This window comes from Stigmatopora argus, chromosome 6 (assembly GCF_051989625.1).
Source record: "Stigmatopora argus isolate UIUO_Sarg chromosome 6, RoL_Sarg_1.0, whole genome shotgun sequence".
Classification (NCBI taxonomy): Eukaryota; Metazoa; Chordata; class Actinopteri; order Syngnathiformes; family Syngnathidae; genus Stigmatopora; species Stigmatopora argus.
In genome coordinates, this window is record NC_135392.1 from 18,180,218 (window position 1) to 18,200,530 (window position 20,313).

Genomic DNA, 20,313 nt, shown 5'->3' on the forward strand with positions numbered 1-20,313 from the left:
CCCGCGGGCCGGATTTTTCCGGCCTGATCTTACCTCTAATTCTTACAGTAGGTGACAAGAAACCTTGTCACATGTTTATTGTGATTTCAAAGAAAAAGTGATTTTAATGTTATCTTAATACTTCTATCTTTGTTTCTCAGCAAACTTTTACCAGTTGTCGCAATGAAATTAAATCTTTGACAAATAGTATATAAAAAAAGGCAAATTGTTAAAGAAAGTAGAAGTAAGAAGTAAAAATTGGTCTCTGGTGTGTGTTTTGCACCAAACTAGGCTCAAAAGACAATCAGTAAACAATTAAGAAGAGTGTTTTTACAATTTTGTGCCTGAAGAGGAACTTATGATCTCCAACTCACCCGTTTCGGCACTGCAGAAGAGCTGTTGTGGGTGAGCTGGGTGGCAGCTGCATGCGTCCACAACCGTTCCTGCTCCCAGCAAGAGGAGCACCCAGAGCCCCAGACGTACACTCCTCACGTGGGTCACGGTCATGATGAGACTCCCGCTGACACCCACAAATGAAACAAATCTTTTCCAATGCTGTTAAGTTCAAGTTGAATGAAAATCAGAATTGAAGACACGATAGATTTAAAAAGATGAGCTCCGGAGAGCTTGAGTTTCAGACGCTTTGGATAGAAATGATTTCTCAAGTTTCAAATGAACCTCTGAATCCAGGCTGGAGGAAAGATGGATTAGCAAAGGCTTCTTCTCGTCACCTGCCCCCTCCCCTCTCACTTGCTCTCTAGGACGACGACACACGGATAAACTTACAATCGTTGGATCGCCTGGCACGCTGGTCCTGAATGCTGAGAGGGTCGCGCACAGGGAGCCTCTTATGCAGCCGACAAGTTAGGCACAGCCTCCTCACACACAGCATTGAAAAAAACGACCACTCTTTCCCCTCTGTCTTTATGATATCCTACCCACTACTTCCTGAACCGCGGGCGTCCATAGGCGAGTTAATTTTTGCTGAAATTTTTGCAATCCAGTGAAAAGCATATCACATGCCAAAGATGATTAAGGCAGGGAATGGGTAGATGGACTTCTTTTTTAATCACTATATTTACAATAGAAAATCCCAATAATCCACAGCATGCAGGATTGAATTTGTCTAATGTGAAACAAAAGACAGCAGGACGGCCTGGTGTACGCGTGGTTAGTGCGCCGGCCTCACAGTTCTGAGTTCAAGGGTTTAATCCTTTGTTCGGATCTTCCTATGTGGACAAGGGTTGCGGGGGTCGCAGGAGCCTATCACAGCCAACTATTGGCACTAGGCGGGGATACCCTGAATTGGTGGCCAACCAATCGTAGTGGACAAGAACATGGACAATCATTCATGCTGCTTCATGCAAATACATATGCGCGATTTATAGTGTTCAACCAGCACACCATGCATGTTTTGGGGATGGGGAGGAAACCGGAGTATCTGGAGAAAACCCATGCAAGCCCAGGGAGAACATGCAAACCCCATACAGGAAGGTCGGGAATCCACCTGGACTTGGCAGTCACTCAACTCAGCTCTGAAAAAGAAAAATGGAGGGCAGCGGTGGCCGTCGCTTTTATCCAGAAAAAGAGCTTTCCAAGCGGACTGGACGGCCGGGAGCCTCAATGAGGGTGGATTTCTTCAGAAATGCAAACCCTGGCGACCTTACGGTGGACGCTGTCACCTTTATCCGAAAATAGAACTCTGTGGGGGCCTGAGACGGCTGAACCCCGCAAAGGAGCAGAGGGGAAGTTTAGTTTCTGTTTAAGTGCAGGAAGTGGGGAGTTTTTTTGTTTTTAATTAAGCGCTTAGGAACTATTTTCAGGGCGAGTACATTACTAAAAGTATTTACATTTAAATATATAGATTATATTTAGATATACATTTCAGTCTTTTCATATGCCTATAACTGTAACATTTAATAAATACATTTCTTGATAATTGTACTTGTGTACTTGTATTTTTGTATAGACGCAAAAACGTATAGTATGGTAGTAATAATAGGTGTGATCCCACTTTGTGGTTTTTCGATTATCGTGGCTATGTGTGGTTTTCAGTATCTGCGAAATTTGAGGGATTACTGTAGTCATTCATGAAATATTCACCTATTGCCTCCAGTTCACTGAAGACAGAAGAGAAAGCAGCAAGACTGCTTCAAAGCAAAACACCTGGTGTTTAATGTAGTTCCCAAATCTCAACTCAATAGAGCACGTGTTTCTTTTAAATGAGACCAAGGTGTAAAGAGTCACATAATGTTCTAGCAACTAAAGACAAATCTTTAGGATTGAAAAACACATTTTGGGGATGTCCATTGGCACCATCCTTACAAATTAAACGCTGTTTGAACGAACGTTCATTCGGCGACCTGTCTGTCTGTCAAACGTCCGTCGGCAAAACGTCTTTAGGCGAATCATCCGGTCACGACATCATCATTGCTCGCTATGGGCACACCAGTATCACACCTGCCACAAGCAGGTGCATGTCAATGTTCCCTCTAATTTTTCATGTAAAACATGCTGTAAAACACGAAAAACATAAGAGTGGACAGAGCTACTGCCACTGACTGCCGCTTAAACGGCACCATCATGGGGAAAGGGGTAAAAAAAATAAAAAAATACTGCGCGCCATATGATTGCTGCTGTGCAGAGAAGACGAGAGTAGTGCGCAATTGCGCACGCGCGCAGTTTAGAGGGAACATTGCACCTGATTGCAATCCACTGATTGCATATCTAACATACCAGATTGGTGGAATGGTTTCCTCTTATGGCTTGAAACGAAAACGTGCACCCATTGCGGCACTTTGGGGAATTAATTGCCCACTCCTGCTTTAGAGCTTAGTATTATAAAGACACTGCATTTTAAAATGGCAGAAATAAAACACACAGCTGATTTCCCTTTTTTCTGTTCTAATTGGCTTTAATTGTGTTTTGCACTCTTTTCCAGATCACAACACCAAACTTCCCTGTCGTGGTGAAGATTGGACACGCCCATTCTGGAATGGGAAAGGCAAGTAATCCTTAGGAAAGAAGGGCTATTGTTTTTTCATACACCCAAGAAGTCATGTCATGTTGTGCATCACTATCGAGCTTACAGGAAACGTCAACATTCATCTTTGTACGATCCGTCATAGTGGGGAGTGTTAAATATTTTAAGGATGCTAATAGAATAATAGCCATCACGTGTTCCTCAGGTCAAAGTGGATAACTTGAGCGACTTCCAGGATATCGCCAGCGTGGTGGCCATCACTCAGACCTACTGCACGACAGAGCCGTTCATAGACGCCAAGTATGACATCAGAGTGCAGAAGATTGGCGCCGACTATAAGGCTTACATGTAAGTAGTGAAGAGCTGTTGAGTTCTAATGCAAACGCAGGAACTTTATTAAGAAATCTGCCTGCCTCTAAGGATCCAATATTGCTTAATTTGACAGTACAGACGCTCCCCTACTTACGAACGCAATTGGTTCCGAGCGATTGTTCATAAGTTGAATTTGTTTGTAAGTTGATTCAGTGCTATATTTTGTATTATAATTTATGTTTAAGGCTGATATAAGTATATTGAAGATTTATACAAGTGCATTTGTATGTTTAAGGCTTGTATAAGTAACACACATTGGTTTGTACTGAAGAAAAAAAACATTTAATAAAATGGAGAGAATATGTACAGTACTGTAGAGAGAGAGAGATTTATGTATTAGAAACTGGCCAAAAGAAGCGACCTAATGACAATTGCACAGTTTTCTTCTTTTTTTCATCATAAATGATGCAGTAGCACTGTATGGCATCATTCAATTGATTTGCAAACTTTGTGCAACGTTCAATATTTGGGTCCTGCTGCTCGATCTTTCTGTTTATAAATGGTACTGAATGTGCAACGCTCACCACTCTCACGCGCATCAAGCTTCGTTATTATTGCCACTCGTTTCAAATGAAATGGCTTGCCTCTTCCTTGCAACTCCCTCAATAGAAGCCTTTAGCTTTTTACCAACCATATTCAATATTGGATGCATGAGATATTTAATGATACAAATGAAAAAGGTTCTTTGCACACTGGAGATACATTCACGCACTTCCGCATTGCAACGAAGAAGAAGGTAGATGCTGGGTGAGCTGAGCTCTCACAGCGCCAGGCGTCGGTATTAGCGGCGGAAAGAAGTACTACTCCGAAAAAGGCGAAATACAAAATTGGACTTGCGAACATTTTTGGACTTAAACGCAATTTGCAGACATGTTCGTATGTACCGTTGTTCGTAAGTTGAATGTTCGTAAGTAGGGGAGCGTCTGTACCTTTCAGAGGCATTCATTAGCTATTTACGCTTCAATTGATATTTATATTCAACAGCTGAAATCCCAAAAATTACTGAAACTGGCACGTTCATATAATTTATAACAATGCAATGTTATTTCTATAGCACAATTCAATGCAGTAATTTTCATCACATTAATGGCAGTTAGACACAAAATAAAAACAGTCAATAAATATACAAATAAAATGGTAAAAAGCACAAGTGAGATGTTGCGTATTGAACCAAGTACGGTCTACAGAGTATGAAAAGTCTTACATTATAATTACACCATAGTAAAGAATTGTGTTTAGTCTTGATTTAAAAAAGTTAGTCTGAGAAGATCATTTTCAAAAGCAGCAGCTAAATGTGAGTACAGTAATACCACGAACAGTACTGTGATTTTACGTAATAACTTTTTTTCTATGCAGGATGCAATCAAAAGTAATACGATTATACATATTTCTGTATAAATGTGTATATTTTTTATTATTTTAGTATAATCTCATGTACTGAGATTAGCTGGCAACAAATTCAGGGTGTCCCATGACTAGTGCCCATTGTTGGCAGGGATTTACTCCCAGAACACATAAAGATGGAAATAACCGCTTTATCCGCTTAAGGGTCGTGGGGGTGCTGGAGCCTATCTCATCTGACTTCAGGCACAAGGTGGGGGAGACCCTTAATTGGTGGCCAGCCAATCACAGAGCACGAGGAGACAAACAGCCACTCACACTCATATGTCGGGGCAATTTAGAGTCTCCAACCAGCCTAGAATGTTTTTACCATCTTTGGAATGTGGGAGGAAACCATAGTACCCGGAGAAAGCCCACGTGGCCTTGGAAAGAACATGTAACCTCCACACAGGTGGACCAACCTGGTTTCGAACCCAGGACCCAAGAACAGTGAGGCTGAGGCGCTAACCACTCAACCACCGGGCTGGCCTGAATGAATAAATTATATAATGTAATTCTTGTGGGCACTGTATATCTACGATTGTGTGTTTGTGATGAGATTATTCGTAATTGGAGGTGGTATTCACTAAAAATTAAAAATGCTCCTTTTGCAGGCGAACATCTATCTCTGGTAATTGGAAGAGCAACACAGGTTCAGCCATGTTGGAGCAAGTGGCCATGACTGACAAGTAAGCACAGCGTTATTATTACTCAGGAAGTTTCTGCTGCTCTAACACATTGCCATGTTGGATGTTTGTATCCATCGCAGGTATAAATTGTGGGTCGATGCTTGCTCTGAAATATTCGGTGGCCTGGACATCTGTGCTGTTAAGGCCATTTGCGGTAAAGATGGCAACGACTATATCACCGAGGTGAGGGAATTGCCGATGGGACCATTTGGTGACTTATAATTGTTATTTGCACACAGCATCAGAAGGACAAATGTTGTCCTGGAGGTTTAAATTTAACCTAATTTGACTGGCATAATTTAAACTCATGGGAACAACAGATTCGCTCCCTGTTAATATATTGATTGAACATAACCTCAGTAGACGGGCTGAATTGAATATCAAATATGAAAGGAGACATATTTCACACACACAAACAAACTGCCCTAATGTGTTTTAATAAATATTAATGTAAAAAATATGCAGAGACTCAAGAATCATGGAACACTTTTCATGCAATTATGGCATGTTAGATTCATAGTTTTTTCCTCCCACACAAACGAGATATCCCCCAATCTGCCCTAAAAGCTTGTTGTCCAATGGGGAACGTGGCTCTTATTGCCATGACGACCAAGCCTGAGCTTTTCAATGGGAGAAGTTCTGAGGGATCTCACCCTCTCAGCGGCAAGTGTCAGCTGCAGCTTTTACTTGCAAAAGCAGATTTCCGATTTTTGAAAGGAAAAGGGGAGCTCCTCTAAATGTCATGTTTTGTTGGGGTTTTGGTGGAGGTGTGTGTTTTCCTTGGCTGGGCGATTGTGTGTTTATCGCCTCTTACCGTATTTTCACGCATTAAGCCAAATTCATGGGTTATGATTATTAATGGTGCTTGGACTCACTATGCCGCTGTTGTCCAGCTCAAGTTCCATAGAAAATTTTACAACATACAATTAGTCAATCCGTTCATTAAATCTTACTGTCATGCGATCTACCAATAGTACCTACTGTATTTTCTCGCATATGAGCTGTATTTGTAACTAAAACAAATGGACTGATTCAAGGGTAAAGCTTATATGCACACAAGACTTAATTCGTTGCTATACTCTTTTACACCAGTAGATGTCGGCAAATTAACATTAACCATTTGTTGGTTATTTTCTGTTTTGCAGTAGGAAAACTAACATTACTGGATGAATTAACAACTTCCTTATGATATTAACCCTAAGAATGTGCTTTTGATTCATACAGGATCTCAGAAATAACACGTAATAATTTTTAAGATTTTCCCTTCAAAGTAACACATTTGTACTCCCTATCAAAACCATGAATCACGGGGGGGTTATACGTGAGAAAATACCGTATGTCCCTCCTGGCTTCCCTTTCCTCTCATAACCAACTGTGTGTATTTCGTGATTAGCCCCTGTACGTGTATTTAAACGTGAGTCTCTTGTTTCATTGTGTGGAGTATTGCCTATTGTCCTTTTGTTTCGTGTTTCCCTGTTCGGGATTTTGTAAGTACCAGCTGCCTCTTCGTTCAGGTTGCACCCTTTCTGTTTTGTTTGATAGTTTTGTAACTTTTGCCGCCTTTTTCCTTCTCTCGCATCCTGGGTTCTGTCCTCGCTGCACACCTGAGGCAGTCATGACACTAAAAGACCAAAAAGAATTGCAACTCATAAAGGCAGCAGTTCATAAGTTACACTTTGTGTATGTATGGTTGGACAAATGCAAATAGGAGATGTAAGGTACCGGTACACTCTATACTGGTCGCATGCCACATACATTAATTACTTATGCTCACGATAGTGTTAGAGACTATGGTTAGGAGGTGGGGTATACCCTGAAATGGTAGCCAGCCAATCACAAAAGGTTGCATAAATTGCTATTAAAAAATATTTGCCAACATGTTACATTGTGTCCACAAAAAATCTTTCAAATCACCAAACAATAGCAAAAATTTGTGTAAACCAAATTATTGAAACCATTTATAAGCAAGCTTTGAAAGTATTGGACAGAAAGCCAAAAACTGTCATCTATTTAAAAAAACACACAAATGCCTAAACTGGAACAATACTGTTAAATATGCAGATACCACCTTAATTTACAAAATCTTCCAACACAAAGCTCCTCCTTCACTGCAAGATTTTGTACAAAACAATCCAACACATCAACAAGGGCTGGCTCTAGAGGTGACTGTGTATTCCCTTCAAAAAGAGTGCTTTCAGCCAAGCACCTTCTCTGTCTGTGCCGCACATACCTGGAACTCAATACCGATTAACATACGTGAACTCCCATCTCTGAACCTCCTCGCCAATAATCTTAAAGCCTGGCTATTAGACGAACAAAATTGCGATCATAACGCTGTCTAAAGCTGTGCTACGTGTGTGTATGTGTGTGTAGTATGTGTCATTGTTTATCCTCAACCTACACAAGGGACTAAAAGATAGAAATTACCCCTGTATATGTATGTTCATTAACATGAATATAAATATGTTCTTTAAGTCAAACTCAAATGAACCTAAAATGTCTTGTTTAATTTTGATTTATTAATGACAAAAGTACTTCCCATCGCTCATCTCTCATCTATTAATGACAAAGGTACTTCCCTCTTTCTGTAAATCATTAATAATGTAGCTTATCACATTTTGTGGGAAAGCGGAGTTTGTTTTCAATGACAATACCTCGGTCTGACTTCCTCCAGACTTGTTGGATCAATAAACTAATTAAATATGGCCAGTGTGACAAAATAGTTGGGCTCAGTCCAAAGTGGTTAAAGAGATGAGCAATTTTGTAATTGTCTTCTATAAATCAGAAAAAGGGACGGCCCGGCAGATGAGTGGTTGGCATGTCCATCTCACAGTTCTAGTGTGGAGTTTTAATGTTATCCCCAAGCTTATGTGGGTTTTCTCTGGGTACTCCGGTTTCCTCCCACATTCCAAAATCATGCAGGGTAGGCTGGTTGAACAGTCTAAATTGCCTTTACGTATGAGTGTGATCTGAATGGCTGTCCATCTCCTCGTGCCCTGCGATTGGCTGGTCACCAATTCAGGGTGTTCCCTGCCTCATGCCTGAAGTCAGCTGGGATAGGCCTTTTTGATTGAATTTATTTAAATTCCTTTATTGTTGTTACACAAGCATAATGAGATTTAAAGCTACAATTTGAAGTGCACAAATAAATAATAAAAAAATAAGTAATAAATAAATAAGTAGTCGACATAATAAGTAGTCAAAATAATGAATAGTCAACATAAAGTAGTAGTCGACATAGATAAATAGGCACTTGATTGAACCATGGGGACTCTCCTGATCCAAAAAGAGCACAGAGAACTCGTCTCAGATAGTAGTTAAAACTTGCAAACCTTTTTTTGAAATGCATCTTAAATGCTGTAAACACATTTTAATTTTCCCTGCAAACGGATAAACTTAAACATATGATAATTTTCTCAACACAACTGCAAAATATAGACCAAGGAAATAAAGTCCCAATCAGAAAACATGTAATTTTTGTGGGTTTTCGTAACTTAGATATTTTTCTTATCTTGAGGCACTCATTTGCATATAAAAAGCTTTCGTAACCTGTACATTTAGCACCTAGAGACATTCGTAAGTAGATATATGACAGTATACAACTAGAATACCTTCATTCATTTTCTGAACCACTTATCCTCACAAGGCGGGCGCTGGAGCCTATCCCAGATAACTACGGGCACCAGTCGGGGGACATCCTGAATTGGTGGGCAGCCAATAGCAGGGCGTAAGGAGACGGGCAACCATTCACGCTCACACACATAATTTGGAGCAATTTGAGTCTCCATCCAGTCTACCCTGCATAATTTTGGGATGTGGGCGGAAACCGGAGTACCTGGAGAAAACTCAGGGTGAACATGCAAACACCACAGGATTGAACCCACGACCCCAGAACTGTGAGGCCAATGGGCTAACCACTCTCCATCGGGCAGGGCAGCCGCTTGAATGCCTAATAAGCCTCTCTGAGTATCAATGACTAGATGAGAAAGAAAGTAAGTTTTTCAGTTTTTTTCTTACAATTTAGAAACCCTAATGGCACCTGCCTAACATAATTGTAAGAAAGTAGACGAAAGATAGAAAAAAAGAGTAAAATACATATTCTGCAGTTTTTTGTCATAAATTATAATGATTAGGAATAATATTTCACCCCACTTATTTAGGTCTTTTGCCGAGTAAACGCAGCTTATGGAGAAGCACCACCAATTTCGTCACACGCAATTTCTGCGTGTGATGACAAGTAGGCTTTTTGTGTTGTTGATAATGACGACAGGGCCTATGTCCGATTATTATTATTATTTTAACCCAACGAGTTGCACGTCACTTGAATTCATACAGTATTTATTCGAGTATAATGAGCAAAATTTTGTACCAAAAAAAACTGAAGCAAAGTTCGGGTGCACGCTATATACGAATCCCGGTGAAAACTGACCTTTTCCCGTGAAAAAGTCCTCTCCGCAGCCGTTATAATGGGAGACGTAAAAAATGTCTTTGTCCGCCAGACGGCGATAATCTACCTTCTTTTATAAAAGCCAGACCTCTACAAATAGCCTTTGGCAAGTTTATAGGGGAGGGCAAAATAAAAAAAGTTGCTCCAGTGAATCTGATGATGATAAATCTGATTTTGAAATTTTTTCAATATAGTGATTATGAATTAGACTAAGGATTTAAATTGGAAATTCCAATTGAGAATTGTGTTCATACTGGTAGTAGTTTGTTTTACCAGGTTTCCATAGCATATGTTGTGAATAAATGTTTTGTCATTGCGACGTGTTCAGCATTTGCCAGCTATCAGTACCAGTGGAACCTTTGCTGTGAGCTGAGAAAAAGTGGAAAAAAAAAAAATTGTCACAAATTATGGGTGTGCGTCATACACGTGTGCACGTTATACTCGAATAAATACAGCTGGTTAATTTGATCGAAACTCAATTTGATTGTGTTCCCAGGTGATGGGCTCATCAATGCAGCTCGTTGGCGATCACCAGGCAGACGATCGCCAGCTAATATCCGATTTGGTCCTAGCTAAGATGAGCCAGGTCCTAGCTGCAAAAAAGTCCTCCGTTTCCCGCTCACCAAGTCACTCCCTTCAAGGCCAGAAAATGAGCCCCTCTTCTGCACCCACACAGGTACTGGAGGTTATTGTTGTACTACGGACAATACAGTCCAAGATTGGGGATTTTATTCCAGTTTCATTGGCTGTGATTTATTTTCCAATTGCTCTCTTCCAGAGTGGTGGTGTTAAAGAGGGTGTACCAGATTCAAGCAAAGCCACAAGCCAGCATCCTCAACTTCAAGGTTCTATGAAACTTGAATGAATCAATACTGAAAAGCATTTTTTTTCCAAATACCGTACCCATCTCGTTCGACAACTTTAACAGCTGTGTCTTGACGTCTGAAATTATTTCATTCTGTATCCACAATTAAAACCCAATTTTCCAATGAATGAATGGAAATTCAAAAAACGAGCCCAGAACTGTGAGGCCGAAGCGCTAACCACTCGGTCGCCGGGCCGCTGCCATACTATCAAACAACAAAAAACCCTATGAAATCAGATTTGTGCCAAAATGCTTTTGGCATCAAACAAGACTTCGCAAGTTGTAACAAAAAAAGACTAAGCAAAATAATGCAACTCAAGCAAACAAAGTCATCTAAAAATTCGAACTGCACACTAAAAATATTTCCCAGTCCTTTTTTACGTTATCACTGACAGAAATCTGCTCTTGATGTCAAACTTTCTCACTTGCGCCACCTGCATTTTTGCTTATGAAACACACTTCTCTTTCTCATTGCCTTGCTTTTCTCATGCGCTCCCAGTTCATGCTTTTACAATTTTGAATCAAATATTACTGGTGTACGTGCTTTAAGGGAAGTGTGTCCTCATTGGTCAAATAGATTTCCCATGCTTCCGAAAAAGGCACAGGAAACGTATTTGACTAATGAGGACAACTTTTAGATGACTTTGTTTGCATACATTTCATTATTTTGCTTAAAGACTTTTTTTCTCAGTTGCAACTTGGAAAGTTTTGCTTGATGCCAAAAGGTGGTTTAAATCGTTTTGACACAAATCTGATTCCACAAATCCAACTACTCTCTGGGTTTCATCAGGCTTTTCATCACAGAGGATACCTCTGAGTAATTGGGATCTCTGCACATTTAGATCTTCCTTTTTTGTTTTAGTATCCATTACTTTATCAATTGAGAAATTGATTGAAATCTTTATTTGAATTTGGTTATAAAAATGAACAGACATGACATGAAGCATAGCAATATTTTGCATTGCATTCACTCATTCATTCATTTCCCAGACTGCTTATCCCCATAAAGGTCGTGGGGGGTGTGGGAGCCTGTCCCAGCTATATACAGTGGGGCAAATAAGTATTTAGTCAACCACCAATTGTGCAAGTTATCCTACTTGAAAAGATTAGAGAGGCCTGTAATTGTCAACATGGGTAAACCTCAACCATGAGACAGAATGTGGGGGAAAAAAACAGAAAATCATATTGTTTGATTTTTAAAGAATTTATTTGCAAATCATGGTGGAAAATAAGTATTTGGTCAGTACCAATAGTTCATCTCAATACTTTGTTATGTACCCTTTGTTGGCAATAACGGAGGCCAAATGTTTTCTATAACTCTTCACAAGCTTTTCACACACTGTTGCTGGTATTTTGGCCCATTCCTCCATGCAGATCTCCTCTAGAGCAGTGATGTTTTGGGACTGTCATTGGGCAACACGGACTTTCAACTCCCTCCACAGATTTTCTATGGGGTTGAGATCTGGAGACTGGCTAGGCCACTCCAGGACCTTGAAATTCTTCTTACGAAGCCACTCCTTTGTTGCCCTGGCTCTGTGTTTGGGATCATTGTCATGCTGAAAGACCCAGCCACGTCTCATCTTCAATGTCCTTGCTGATGGAAGGAGATTTTCACTCAAAATCTCTCGATACGTGGCCCTATTCATTCTTTCCTTTACACAGATCAGTCGTCCTGGTCCCTTTGCAGAAAATCAGCCCCAAAGCATGATGTTTCACCCCAATGCTTCACAGTGGGTATGGTGTTCTTCGGATGGAATTCAGTATTCTTTCTCCTCCAAACACGAGAACCTGTGTTTCTACCAAAAGGTTCCATTTTGGTTTCATCTGACCATAACACTCTCCCAGTCTTCTTCTGGATCATCCAAATGCTCTCTAGCGAACCGCAGACGGGCCTGGATGTGTGCTGGCTTCAGCAGGGGGACACGTCTGGCAGTGCAGGATTTGAGTCCCTGGCGGTGCATTGTGTTACTGATAGTAGCCTTTGTTACTGTGGTCCCAGCTCTCTGTAGGTCATTCACTAGGTCCCCCATGTGTGGTCTTGTATCTCCCCCATTTTTTATAATTGCTGCCACAGTTGATTTCTTTACACCAAGTGGATTACCTATTGCAGATTCAGTCTTCCCAGCCTGGTGCAGGTCTACAATTTTGTCTCTGGTGTCCTTCGACAGCTCTTTGGTCCTGGCCATAGTGGACTTTGGAGTGTGAGAGACTGAGGTTGTGGACAGGTGTCTTTTATACCGATAATGAGTTAAAACAGATGCTATTAATACAGGTAACGAGTAGAGACATCGTTTCACCTCGTTAGAAGTTAGAACTCTTTGACAGGCAGAAATCTTGCTTGTAGGTGACCAAATACTTATTTTCCACTCTAATTTGGAAATAAATTCTTTAAAAATCAAACAATGAGGGGGGCAGCAAGGTGTTGGGAGCACACTATTTCACACCAATTTCAAAATAAAATACAGAATGCTGTAAGTGTAATTACGTTTCAAGGGAATGTTTAAATTTCTGAGTTCGCGTTTCGTAATTTAAATTTCTTGTGTATCCAGAGACAAAATTTTCCCATTGAGGTGTTTCGTAACCTGAACATTTGGTATGTCCAGAACGTACATTTTTCATAATCACATTTGTAATTCATACCCCCAAAAATTGCCCCTATGTATGAGTGCGCCATTTAGAGTGTCCAATCAGCCTACCATGCAGGTTATTGGAATGTGGGAGGAAACCGGAGTAACCGGAGGAAACCCACGCAGAACATGCAAACTCCACACAGCTGGACTGACCTGGATTTGAAACCAGGACCGCAGAACTGTGAGGCCAATGTGATTACCACTTGTTCCACCGGGCCGCCCTTTATATAATTAGGCTTCAGAAACCCCCCGCAACCCTTACAAGGATGCGCGTTAGGGAAGATGAATGAATTTAAGTTGGGTTAATCAAACTTTATTCTCATAATGTTGACATTAGTTTTGTTACATTACAATTTTATTATATATTTTTTTATTTTCTTATGATATTTTGACACTATTCTTAAAGCATTAAGATGAAATTACTGTAACTTTTGCACATTTTTATTTGTAACTCCTAGCTAAAGGGACCCTGAGTAACTTACAATAGAATAGGGATAACATTTCGGATATACTTAATAAAGATATGCAAAAATTTCTGGATTGGAAGCAAATCCATTTTTAATCATCTTACTACAAGCCGCCTGATGTTGTGGGCGTGGACTCGATTCCCGCTGGTGGCGGTATGATTGTGAGTGCGGATGGTCGTCTGTCCCTGTGTGCCCTATGGCTGACTGGCAACCAGTCTAGGTCGTAGTCTGCACTTTACCCGACGTCACCTGGCATAGGCTCCAGCAGTCCCTGCAACCCTTACGAGGATGTGCGGTACACAATCGTACTGTCACCAGCGGGAAATGATTCAGCGCCTACATGCACTGAAGTTCGTCGAGTGAACCACTACTCCATCATGCAACTCTAAAGTCTATTGAGGAAAGATATGTCCCTTCCTTGTTCTTGCCACATTTTAAATGAAAACAGACGTGATAAAACTCTCTGACAAAGTAGATTACTAAAACAACATGAGAGGGGGGAAAAGTAGCTCAGAGTATAAAGATTTTGCTTCTTAAATAAAATTACTGAAACAATTAACAAAAATCTCTAGTCACATTACTGTCCCAAGTACAAATTATCTTAAAACAAAAACAGTGAATATAGTATTTGTGTAAACAATTCCACACCTTGTTTGATAATTTTATTACTATGTCTATTTCTAGGTCCATCACTCAAAGCACAGAGTGTTGAGTCATCGTCAGACACATTCAAGAAATCTTCCGAGAGTCCATCAAAGCCTGCCCAGGCCCAGAAACCAGCTCAAGTGCAGAAGCCAAGCCCAGTCCAAAAGTCTGCATCGATTGCAAAGCCTCCTGTGCAGCGGCCTCCCCCCATGACAAGAGCTCCGTCCATCACAAAACCCACTTCAGTTTCTGCTTCCGCCCCAGAAAAACCTCCCCAGTTTTCCCCTGCAGTCTCGGCAGCACCCGTGGCTTCAACCACAGCCTCGGCTGCTACCTCTCATACAGTGTCTGCCCCCACCACAGAGCAGCCCAAGCCTCAGCCCCCAGGTTCCCCAGCCCAAGCTCCTGGAAAGCCGAAGGACCTGCCACCTAAACCCACCCCGCCTGCCAAGCCCATCCCTCCTGTCCGCAGGAACTCCAAGCCGCAGCTGCAGCCAAAACCCAGAACGCCTCCTCCTCCCAGAGCCTCATCCAACTCTCAGTCCACACCTCACAACCCCAAGCCTGGCGAGGACTTGGACACCGCCCCATCTACCGGCGAGCCGCAGGTCCAGTCTCCGGCCAAAGCCAGTCAATCTCTGCCTAATGTGCAGTCTCCAGCTAAGGCACAGCCTCAAGCTAAGCTCACTTCTCCATCCCAGAATCCCGAACCCGAAACTGCCATGGAGCCTTCTGAGGACCAGGACGACCAGCAAGCGTCCCAACCAAAAACCCACCCTCTGCTCAAGTAAGACCCATGTAGTTGGCCCAATAGTGACTATGCTAAAACATCCATTTAATTTGAAACCTAAACAAATCCATCATAAAAATGAAAGAATCATCTCTATTGGACGAGTATATAAGAAACACACCAGGGGTTTGTTTTCAGTTTCAACCCACCAAATGAATATGAAAAAGAAAGTGTCACATACAGTGGGAGGACAGAGGAAACGGGAACTCAACAGAGTGCAGACGTGCCAATTTTTTACATACTACACAAAGACAGAATATGACAGAAGAGGTAAAATAATATTGAACGAGAGTCACACTTCTATTGAAATATATGCAAAAAGTATTGGTTTATATTTGTATATGCGTTGATATTTCGCCCCAAGGTACAGATTACAATGGCAGTCCGGTAACAATTCATTCACTCATTCATTTTCTGAACCGCTTTATCCTCATTAGGGTCACGGGGGGGTGCTGGAGCCTATCCCAGCTGACTCCGGGCCAGAGGCGAGGGACACCCTGAATCAGTGGCCAGCCGATCGCAGGGCACAAGGACAACAATGCACACTCACATCCATACCTAGGGGCAATTTAGAGTGTCCAATCAGCCTACCATGCATGTTTTTGGAATGTGGGAGGAAACCGGAGTACCCGGAGGAAACCCATGCAGAGAACATGCAAACTCCACAGAGGTGGACCGACCTGGATTTGAAACCAGGACCCCAGAGCTATGAGGCCGACACGCTAACCACTCAGCCGGAGGGCCGCCTTGAACCAAAATACAAAGAAGAATTAATACCACACATGTTTTCCTTTGTATTTATAGCCATCTATGTAGCATTACCATAAAACAACATTTTCTTATAATACAGTGGACAATTAAAAAAAATACAAGAAATGTATTTACATTTCAGGAGGTGTTTGATTTCGTTTGACGTTTCATAGCTTGAATTTTTTTCGTATCGGATGTAGAGACATTCATAAGTAGAGGTCCCATTGTATTACAAATGTATTCCTTTAATGATGACATTATTCCCAAAACATCTTTGACTTTGAAAAAAGTCTTCCTCAACCTTTGCCTCAAATGAATTGGAAAAACTCTTATTTTTGCCACATTTCAGGCTTCAAACATAAAGATATATAAAAAAAAATCCAAGAATCAACAAGTGGGGCAGAATTGTGAAGTCGAACGAAATTTATTGGATATTTTAAACTTTTTTAACAAATGAAAACCTGAAAAGTGGGACGTGCAATATTATTTGCCCCCGTTGCATTAAATCTTTGTAGCAATTCCTGCAATTACAGCCGCAAGTCGTGTGGGTATTTCTATCAGTTTTGCACATTGAGAGACTAATATTCTTGCCCAATCCGCCCTTCAAAAGAGCTCAAGCTCAGTGAGGTTGGATAGCGGCAGTCTTCTGCCCACAGATTCTCAATTGTATTCAGGTCTGGACTTTGACTTGGGCATTCAAACACCTCGATACGTTAATTTGTGAGCCTTTCCATTGTAAATTTGGCTTTATGTTTTGGATCATGGTCCTGTTGACAAATCTCTTTCCCATTCTCAGCTCTTTTGCAGACTCCAACAGGTTTTCTTCCAGAATGGTCTTGCCCTTTGCTCCATTCATCTTCCCATGAATTTTAACCATCTTCAATGTCCCTGCTGAAGAAAAGCAGGCCCAAACCATGAGGCTGCCACCACCATGTTTGACAATGGGGATAGTGTGTTCAGGGTGATGATCTGTGTTGCTTTTAAGCCAAGCATATGGTTTCACATTGTGGCCAAAAAGTTAGATTTTGGTTTCATCTGAGCAGAGTGCCTTCTTCAAAATGTTTGATGTTTCCCAGGTGGCTTGTGGCAAACTTTTATCAAGACTTTTTAATAATAATCGGATAATAATAATAAGGTGCGCTTTCCCAGCAAAAGGCCCAAATAAGTGATAATTTCAGACTCGTTGGCATTCTGCCGTGATGGATAGATCGCATCACCCCTCGAGCGCAACCAAATCCCGGCGGCCGCAGAAAAAGTTTGCCTCGCAGATGCCAACTAGGGAAAAAAACGGATCACTTACCTCCCACTGTCTCCTCACTTACCTTCAGTCAGCCTGTAGGAGGCAGATCACCGCCCAACGTCCTTCATGTTACCTCACCCCGAAGTTATTACACAGAAGGGATTGTGTGTCGTGCTACCGCAAGTTCAGAGTCCTGATAGCTGTGGGAAAAAACTGTCCTTAAGCCTATTTGTCCATACTTTGTGAGACCTGTAGCGTCTGCCAGAGGGCAGCAGCTGGAAGAGGTTGTGACCAGGGTGGTATGGGTCCCCGACAATGTTCCCGGCTCTGCTGAGGTAACGAGGGCTGGCAATGTCTTCCAGTGAGGGCAGAGAGCAGTCGACAATCTTCTGGGCAGTGTTAATAACTCTCTGCATGGCCTTTTTGTCTGCTGCCGTGCTTCCAGCGTACCACACTGTAATGCAGTATGCCAGGATGCTCTCCACAGTGGCTCTATAGAAGGTTACCAGAAGCTTAGTGTCCAAGTTGTTCCTCCTGAGTACCCTGAGGAAATGGTGTCATTTCTGGGCCTTCTTCACTACTGCCGTGGTGTTTGTAGACCAGGAGAGCTTATCCGTGACGTGGACCCCCAGGAATTTAAAGGACTGGACCCTGTCTACACATACTACTCCATTTATGAAGAGTTGGAAACAGTTGAAAATGTTTGTGAAAACACCTTTCCAGGTATTCCGTCAGGGCCAGCAGCCTTCCTGGTGTTCACAGACCGCATTACCAGTCTCACTTCGTGTTGCTGAAGCTTCAGTGTACTGCTGCAGGGTGGTGGTGGGGGTGTTGAGACTGGGTCTGATTTGTCAGTCTCAAAGCGGGTAAAGAAACGGTTCAGCTCCTCAGCTAGTGAGGCATCTGCGTTAACGGACATAATATTGTCATTGTAATTGGTAATATGTCGTATTCCCTGCCACATCTTCTTTGGGTTATTTTCTGTGAAGTGGTCCTCAATTTTCCTTGTATATACTGCCTTGGCCTTTTTAATGCCTCTCTTCCGCTCTGCTCTGGCAGCACTGTATTGTACCTTGTCCCCTGACCTGAAGCCGGTGTTACGGCATTTGATGAGTGCCTGTGTCTCATTGGTCAACCAGGGTTTCTGGTTAGGAAAAACCTGTATCCGTTTATTAACAGTGACGTTGTCCGTGCAGTTTTTGATGTAGGAAAGTACAGGGTCCGTGTAGTCCTGGAGGTGGTGGTGTTCGAAAAGTTCCCAGTTGGTGAGGGAAAAACAGTCTTGCAGCTGAGAAAGGGCGTCCTCTGGCCAAGTTTTTATTATCTTTATTTGTGGCCTTGTTAGCCTCCGGAATGGAGTGTATGCGGGGGTGAGGGACAGGCAGAGATGGTCTGATCCAGCCAAGTGAGGGAGGGAATAAACATGGTCTAGAGTTTTATCTCCTCTGGTGTGACACTTTACGTACTGGATAAACTTAGGCAGAACAGTCTTTAAACACGCTTTGTTGAAGTCACCAGCGACAATAAAGACTCCATCGGGGTGGTCAAGCTGCTGTTTGTTTACAGCCCTTAGCAGGAGGATAAGTGCCGTGCTAACGTTAGCATCCGGTGGGATGTAAACAGCCATTACAATGACAATCGTTAGCTTTCGAAGTAGATAGAAGGGCCTACACCGTACCGCCAAAAGCTCTAAATCCGGGGAGCAGTGAGTGTTAATGATCCTACTGTCGCAACACCATTCATTGTGTATGAACACGCAAAGTCCCCCTCCTTTGCTTTTCCCTGTTAATTCTTTCGAACGTTCATTTCGGAATAGTGTCCGGCTAGCTAGCGATACCGCGGCGTCGGGGATTTGCGGGTGTAGCCTCGTTTCCGTGATGAGAATAATGTTGCAGTTCCTGACAAAGCTGTTGGTAGCAATCTGAAGTTCCAAATCATCCATTTTGTGGGTGATGGATCTGGCGTTGGTCAAAAAGATACTCGGAAGCGAAGCTCGGTGTGGTTGCTGCCTTAACTTAGCAGCTAGGCCTGCCCGGCATTCGCGCTTTTGCTTCCTTTGCCGCCTCCGTCGTACTCTGACTATCCACGGAGATCCCGGAGGTCTCGAGATGTCCTCGGGTATATCGTAGGTCCGTTGGTAGTCTGTTGTGATGGATATAGCGTATCTCCTTCCGAGAGTAATTAAATCCTGGCGACTGTAGAAAAAGTTTGCCTCGCAGATGTTAGTAAATAACGAACGACACCAAACTGGAGGGCTTTGAGCCACTGCACCCGTGCGCGCCGCCATCTTGGATATAGGATATCATATTTTTATGAATATCTTTGAAAAATGGCTTTCTTCTTGCCACTCTTTCATAAAGGCCAGATTTGTGTGCTGTACGACTGATTGTTGCCCTGTGGACAGACTCTCCTACCACAGCTGTAGATCTTTGCAGGTCATTTAGAGTGATCATGGGCCTGTTGGCTGCATCTCGGTTCAGTCTTCTCCTTGTTCGAAGTGAAAGTTTAGAGCAGGGGTGTCAAACCGATTCCGCCGAGGGCCGCAGTGGGTCCTGGTCTTTGTTCCAACCGATCCAGTGCCGACATTTTAACCTATCAGGTGTCTTCTAAAATAAGTAGCACTTGACTTTAATTAACTGATTACACTTGCAAAAGGTATCCTCTTGTTGAGTTGGAATGAAAACCTGCACCCATTGCGGCCCTTTGAGGACCGGTTTGACACCCCTGGTTTAGAATGACCATGGTCTTGGTAGATTTGCAGTAGTCTGATACTCTTCCCATTTCAATGTGATTGCTTGCACAGTGCTCATTGAGATGTTTAAAGCTTGGGAAATCTTTTTGTATCCAAGTCTGGCTTTAATCTTCTTCCCAACAGTATCTCGGACCCGCCTGGTGTGTTTCTTGTTCTTCATGATCTCTCTGCACTTTAATCAGAACCCTGACACTATTACAGAGCAGGTGCATTTATACAGGGACATGAATACACACAAGTGGATTGTACTTAACATCATCGGTCAACATTGGATCATTCAGAGATCCTCACTGAAGTTCTGGAGCGAGTTTGCTGCACTGAACT

At 42.2% G+C, this 20,313-nt stretch overlaps 2 protein-coding genes across 3 annotated transcripts in view; one reads left to right on the forward strand and one right to left on the reverse strand.

Annotated features, from left to right (window-relative positions):
• syn2b (synapsin IIb) overlaps positions 1 to 20,313 on the forward strand; it is an 87,920-nt gene that overhangs the window by 62,599 nt on the left and 5,008 nt on the right. Inside the window, exons 6-12 of the mRNA XM_077602496.1 lie at positions 2,921 to 2,983; positions 3,168 to 3,310; positions 5,329 to 5,403; positions 5,484 to 5,586; positions 10,347 to 10,526; positions 10,629 to 10,695; positions 14,497 to 15,244. Coding sequence (XP_077458622.1) covers positions 2,921 to 2,983; positions 3,168 to 3,310; positions 5,329 to 5,403; positions 5,484 to 5,586; positions 10,347 to 10,526; positions 10,629 to 10,695; positions 14,497 to 15,244 — 1,379 coding nt within the window. The remainder of the gene's footprint in view (positions 1 to 2,920; positions 2,984 to 3,167; positions 3,311 to 5,328; positions 5,404 to 5,483; positions 5,587 to 10,346; positions 10,527 to 10,628; positions 10,696 to 14,496; positions 15,245 to 20,313) is intronic.
• LOC144075469 (metalloproteinase inhibitor 4-like) overlaps positions 1 to 20,313 on the reverse strand; it is a 77,628-nt gene that overhangs the window by 12,470 nt on the left and 44,845 nt on the right. Inside the window, exons 1-2 of one of the 2 annotated variants that reach the window (XM_077602504.1) lie at positions 766 to 991; positions 354 to 499 (exon numbers count right to left, since the gene is read on the reverse strand). In XM_077602504.1, the coding sequence (XP_077458630.1) occupies positions 354 to 486 (133 nt within the window). In that variant the 5' untranslated portion in view covers positions 487 to 499; positions 766 to 991. Of the gene's footprint in view, positions 1 to 353; positions 500 to 765; positions 992 to 20,313 lie in introns of those variants that run through there. The other variant, XM_077602503.1, reaches the window with a different exon arrangement.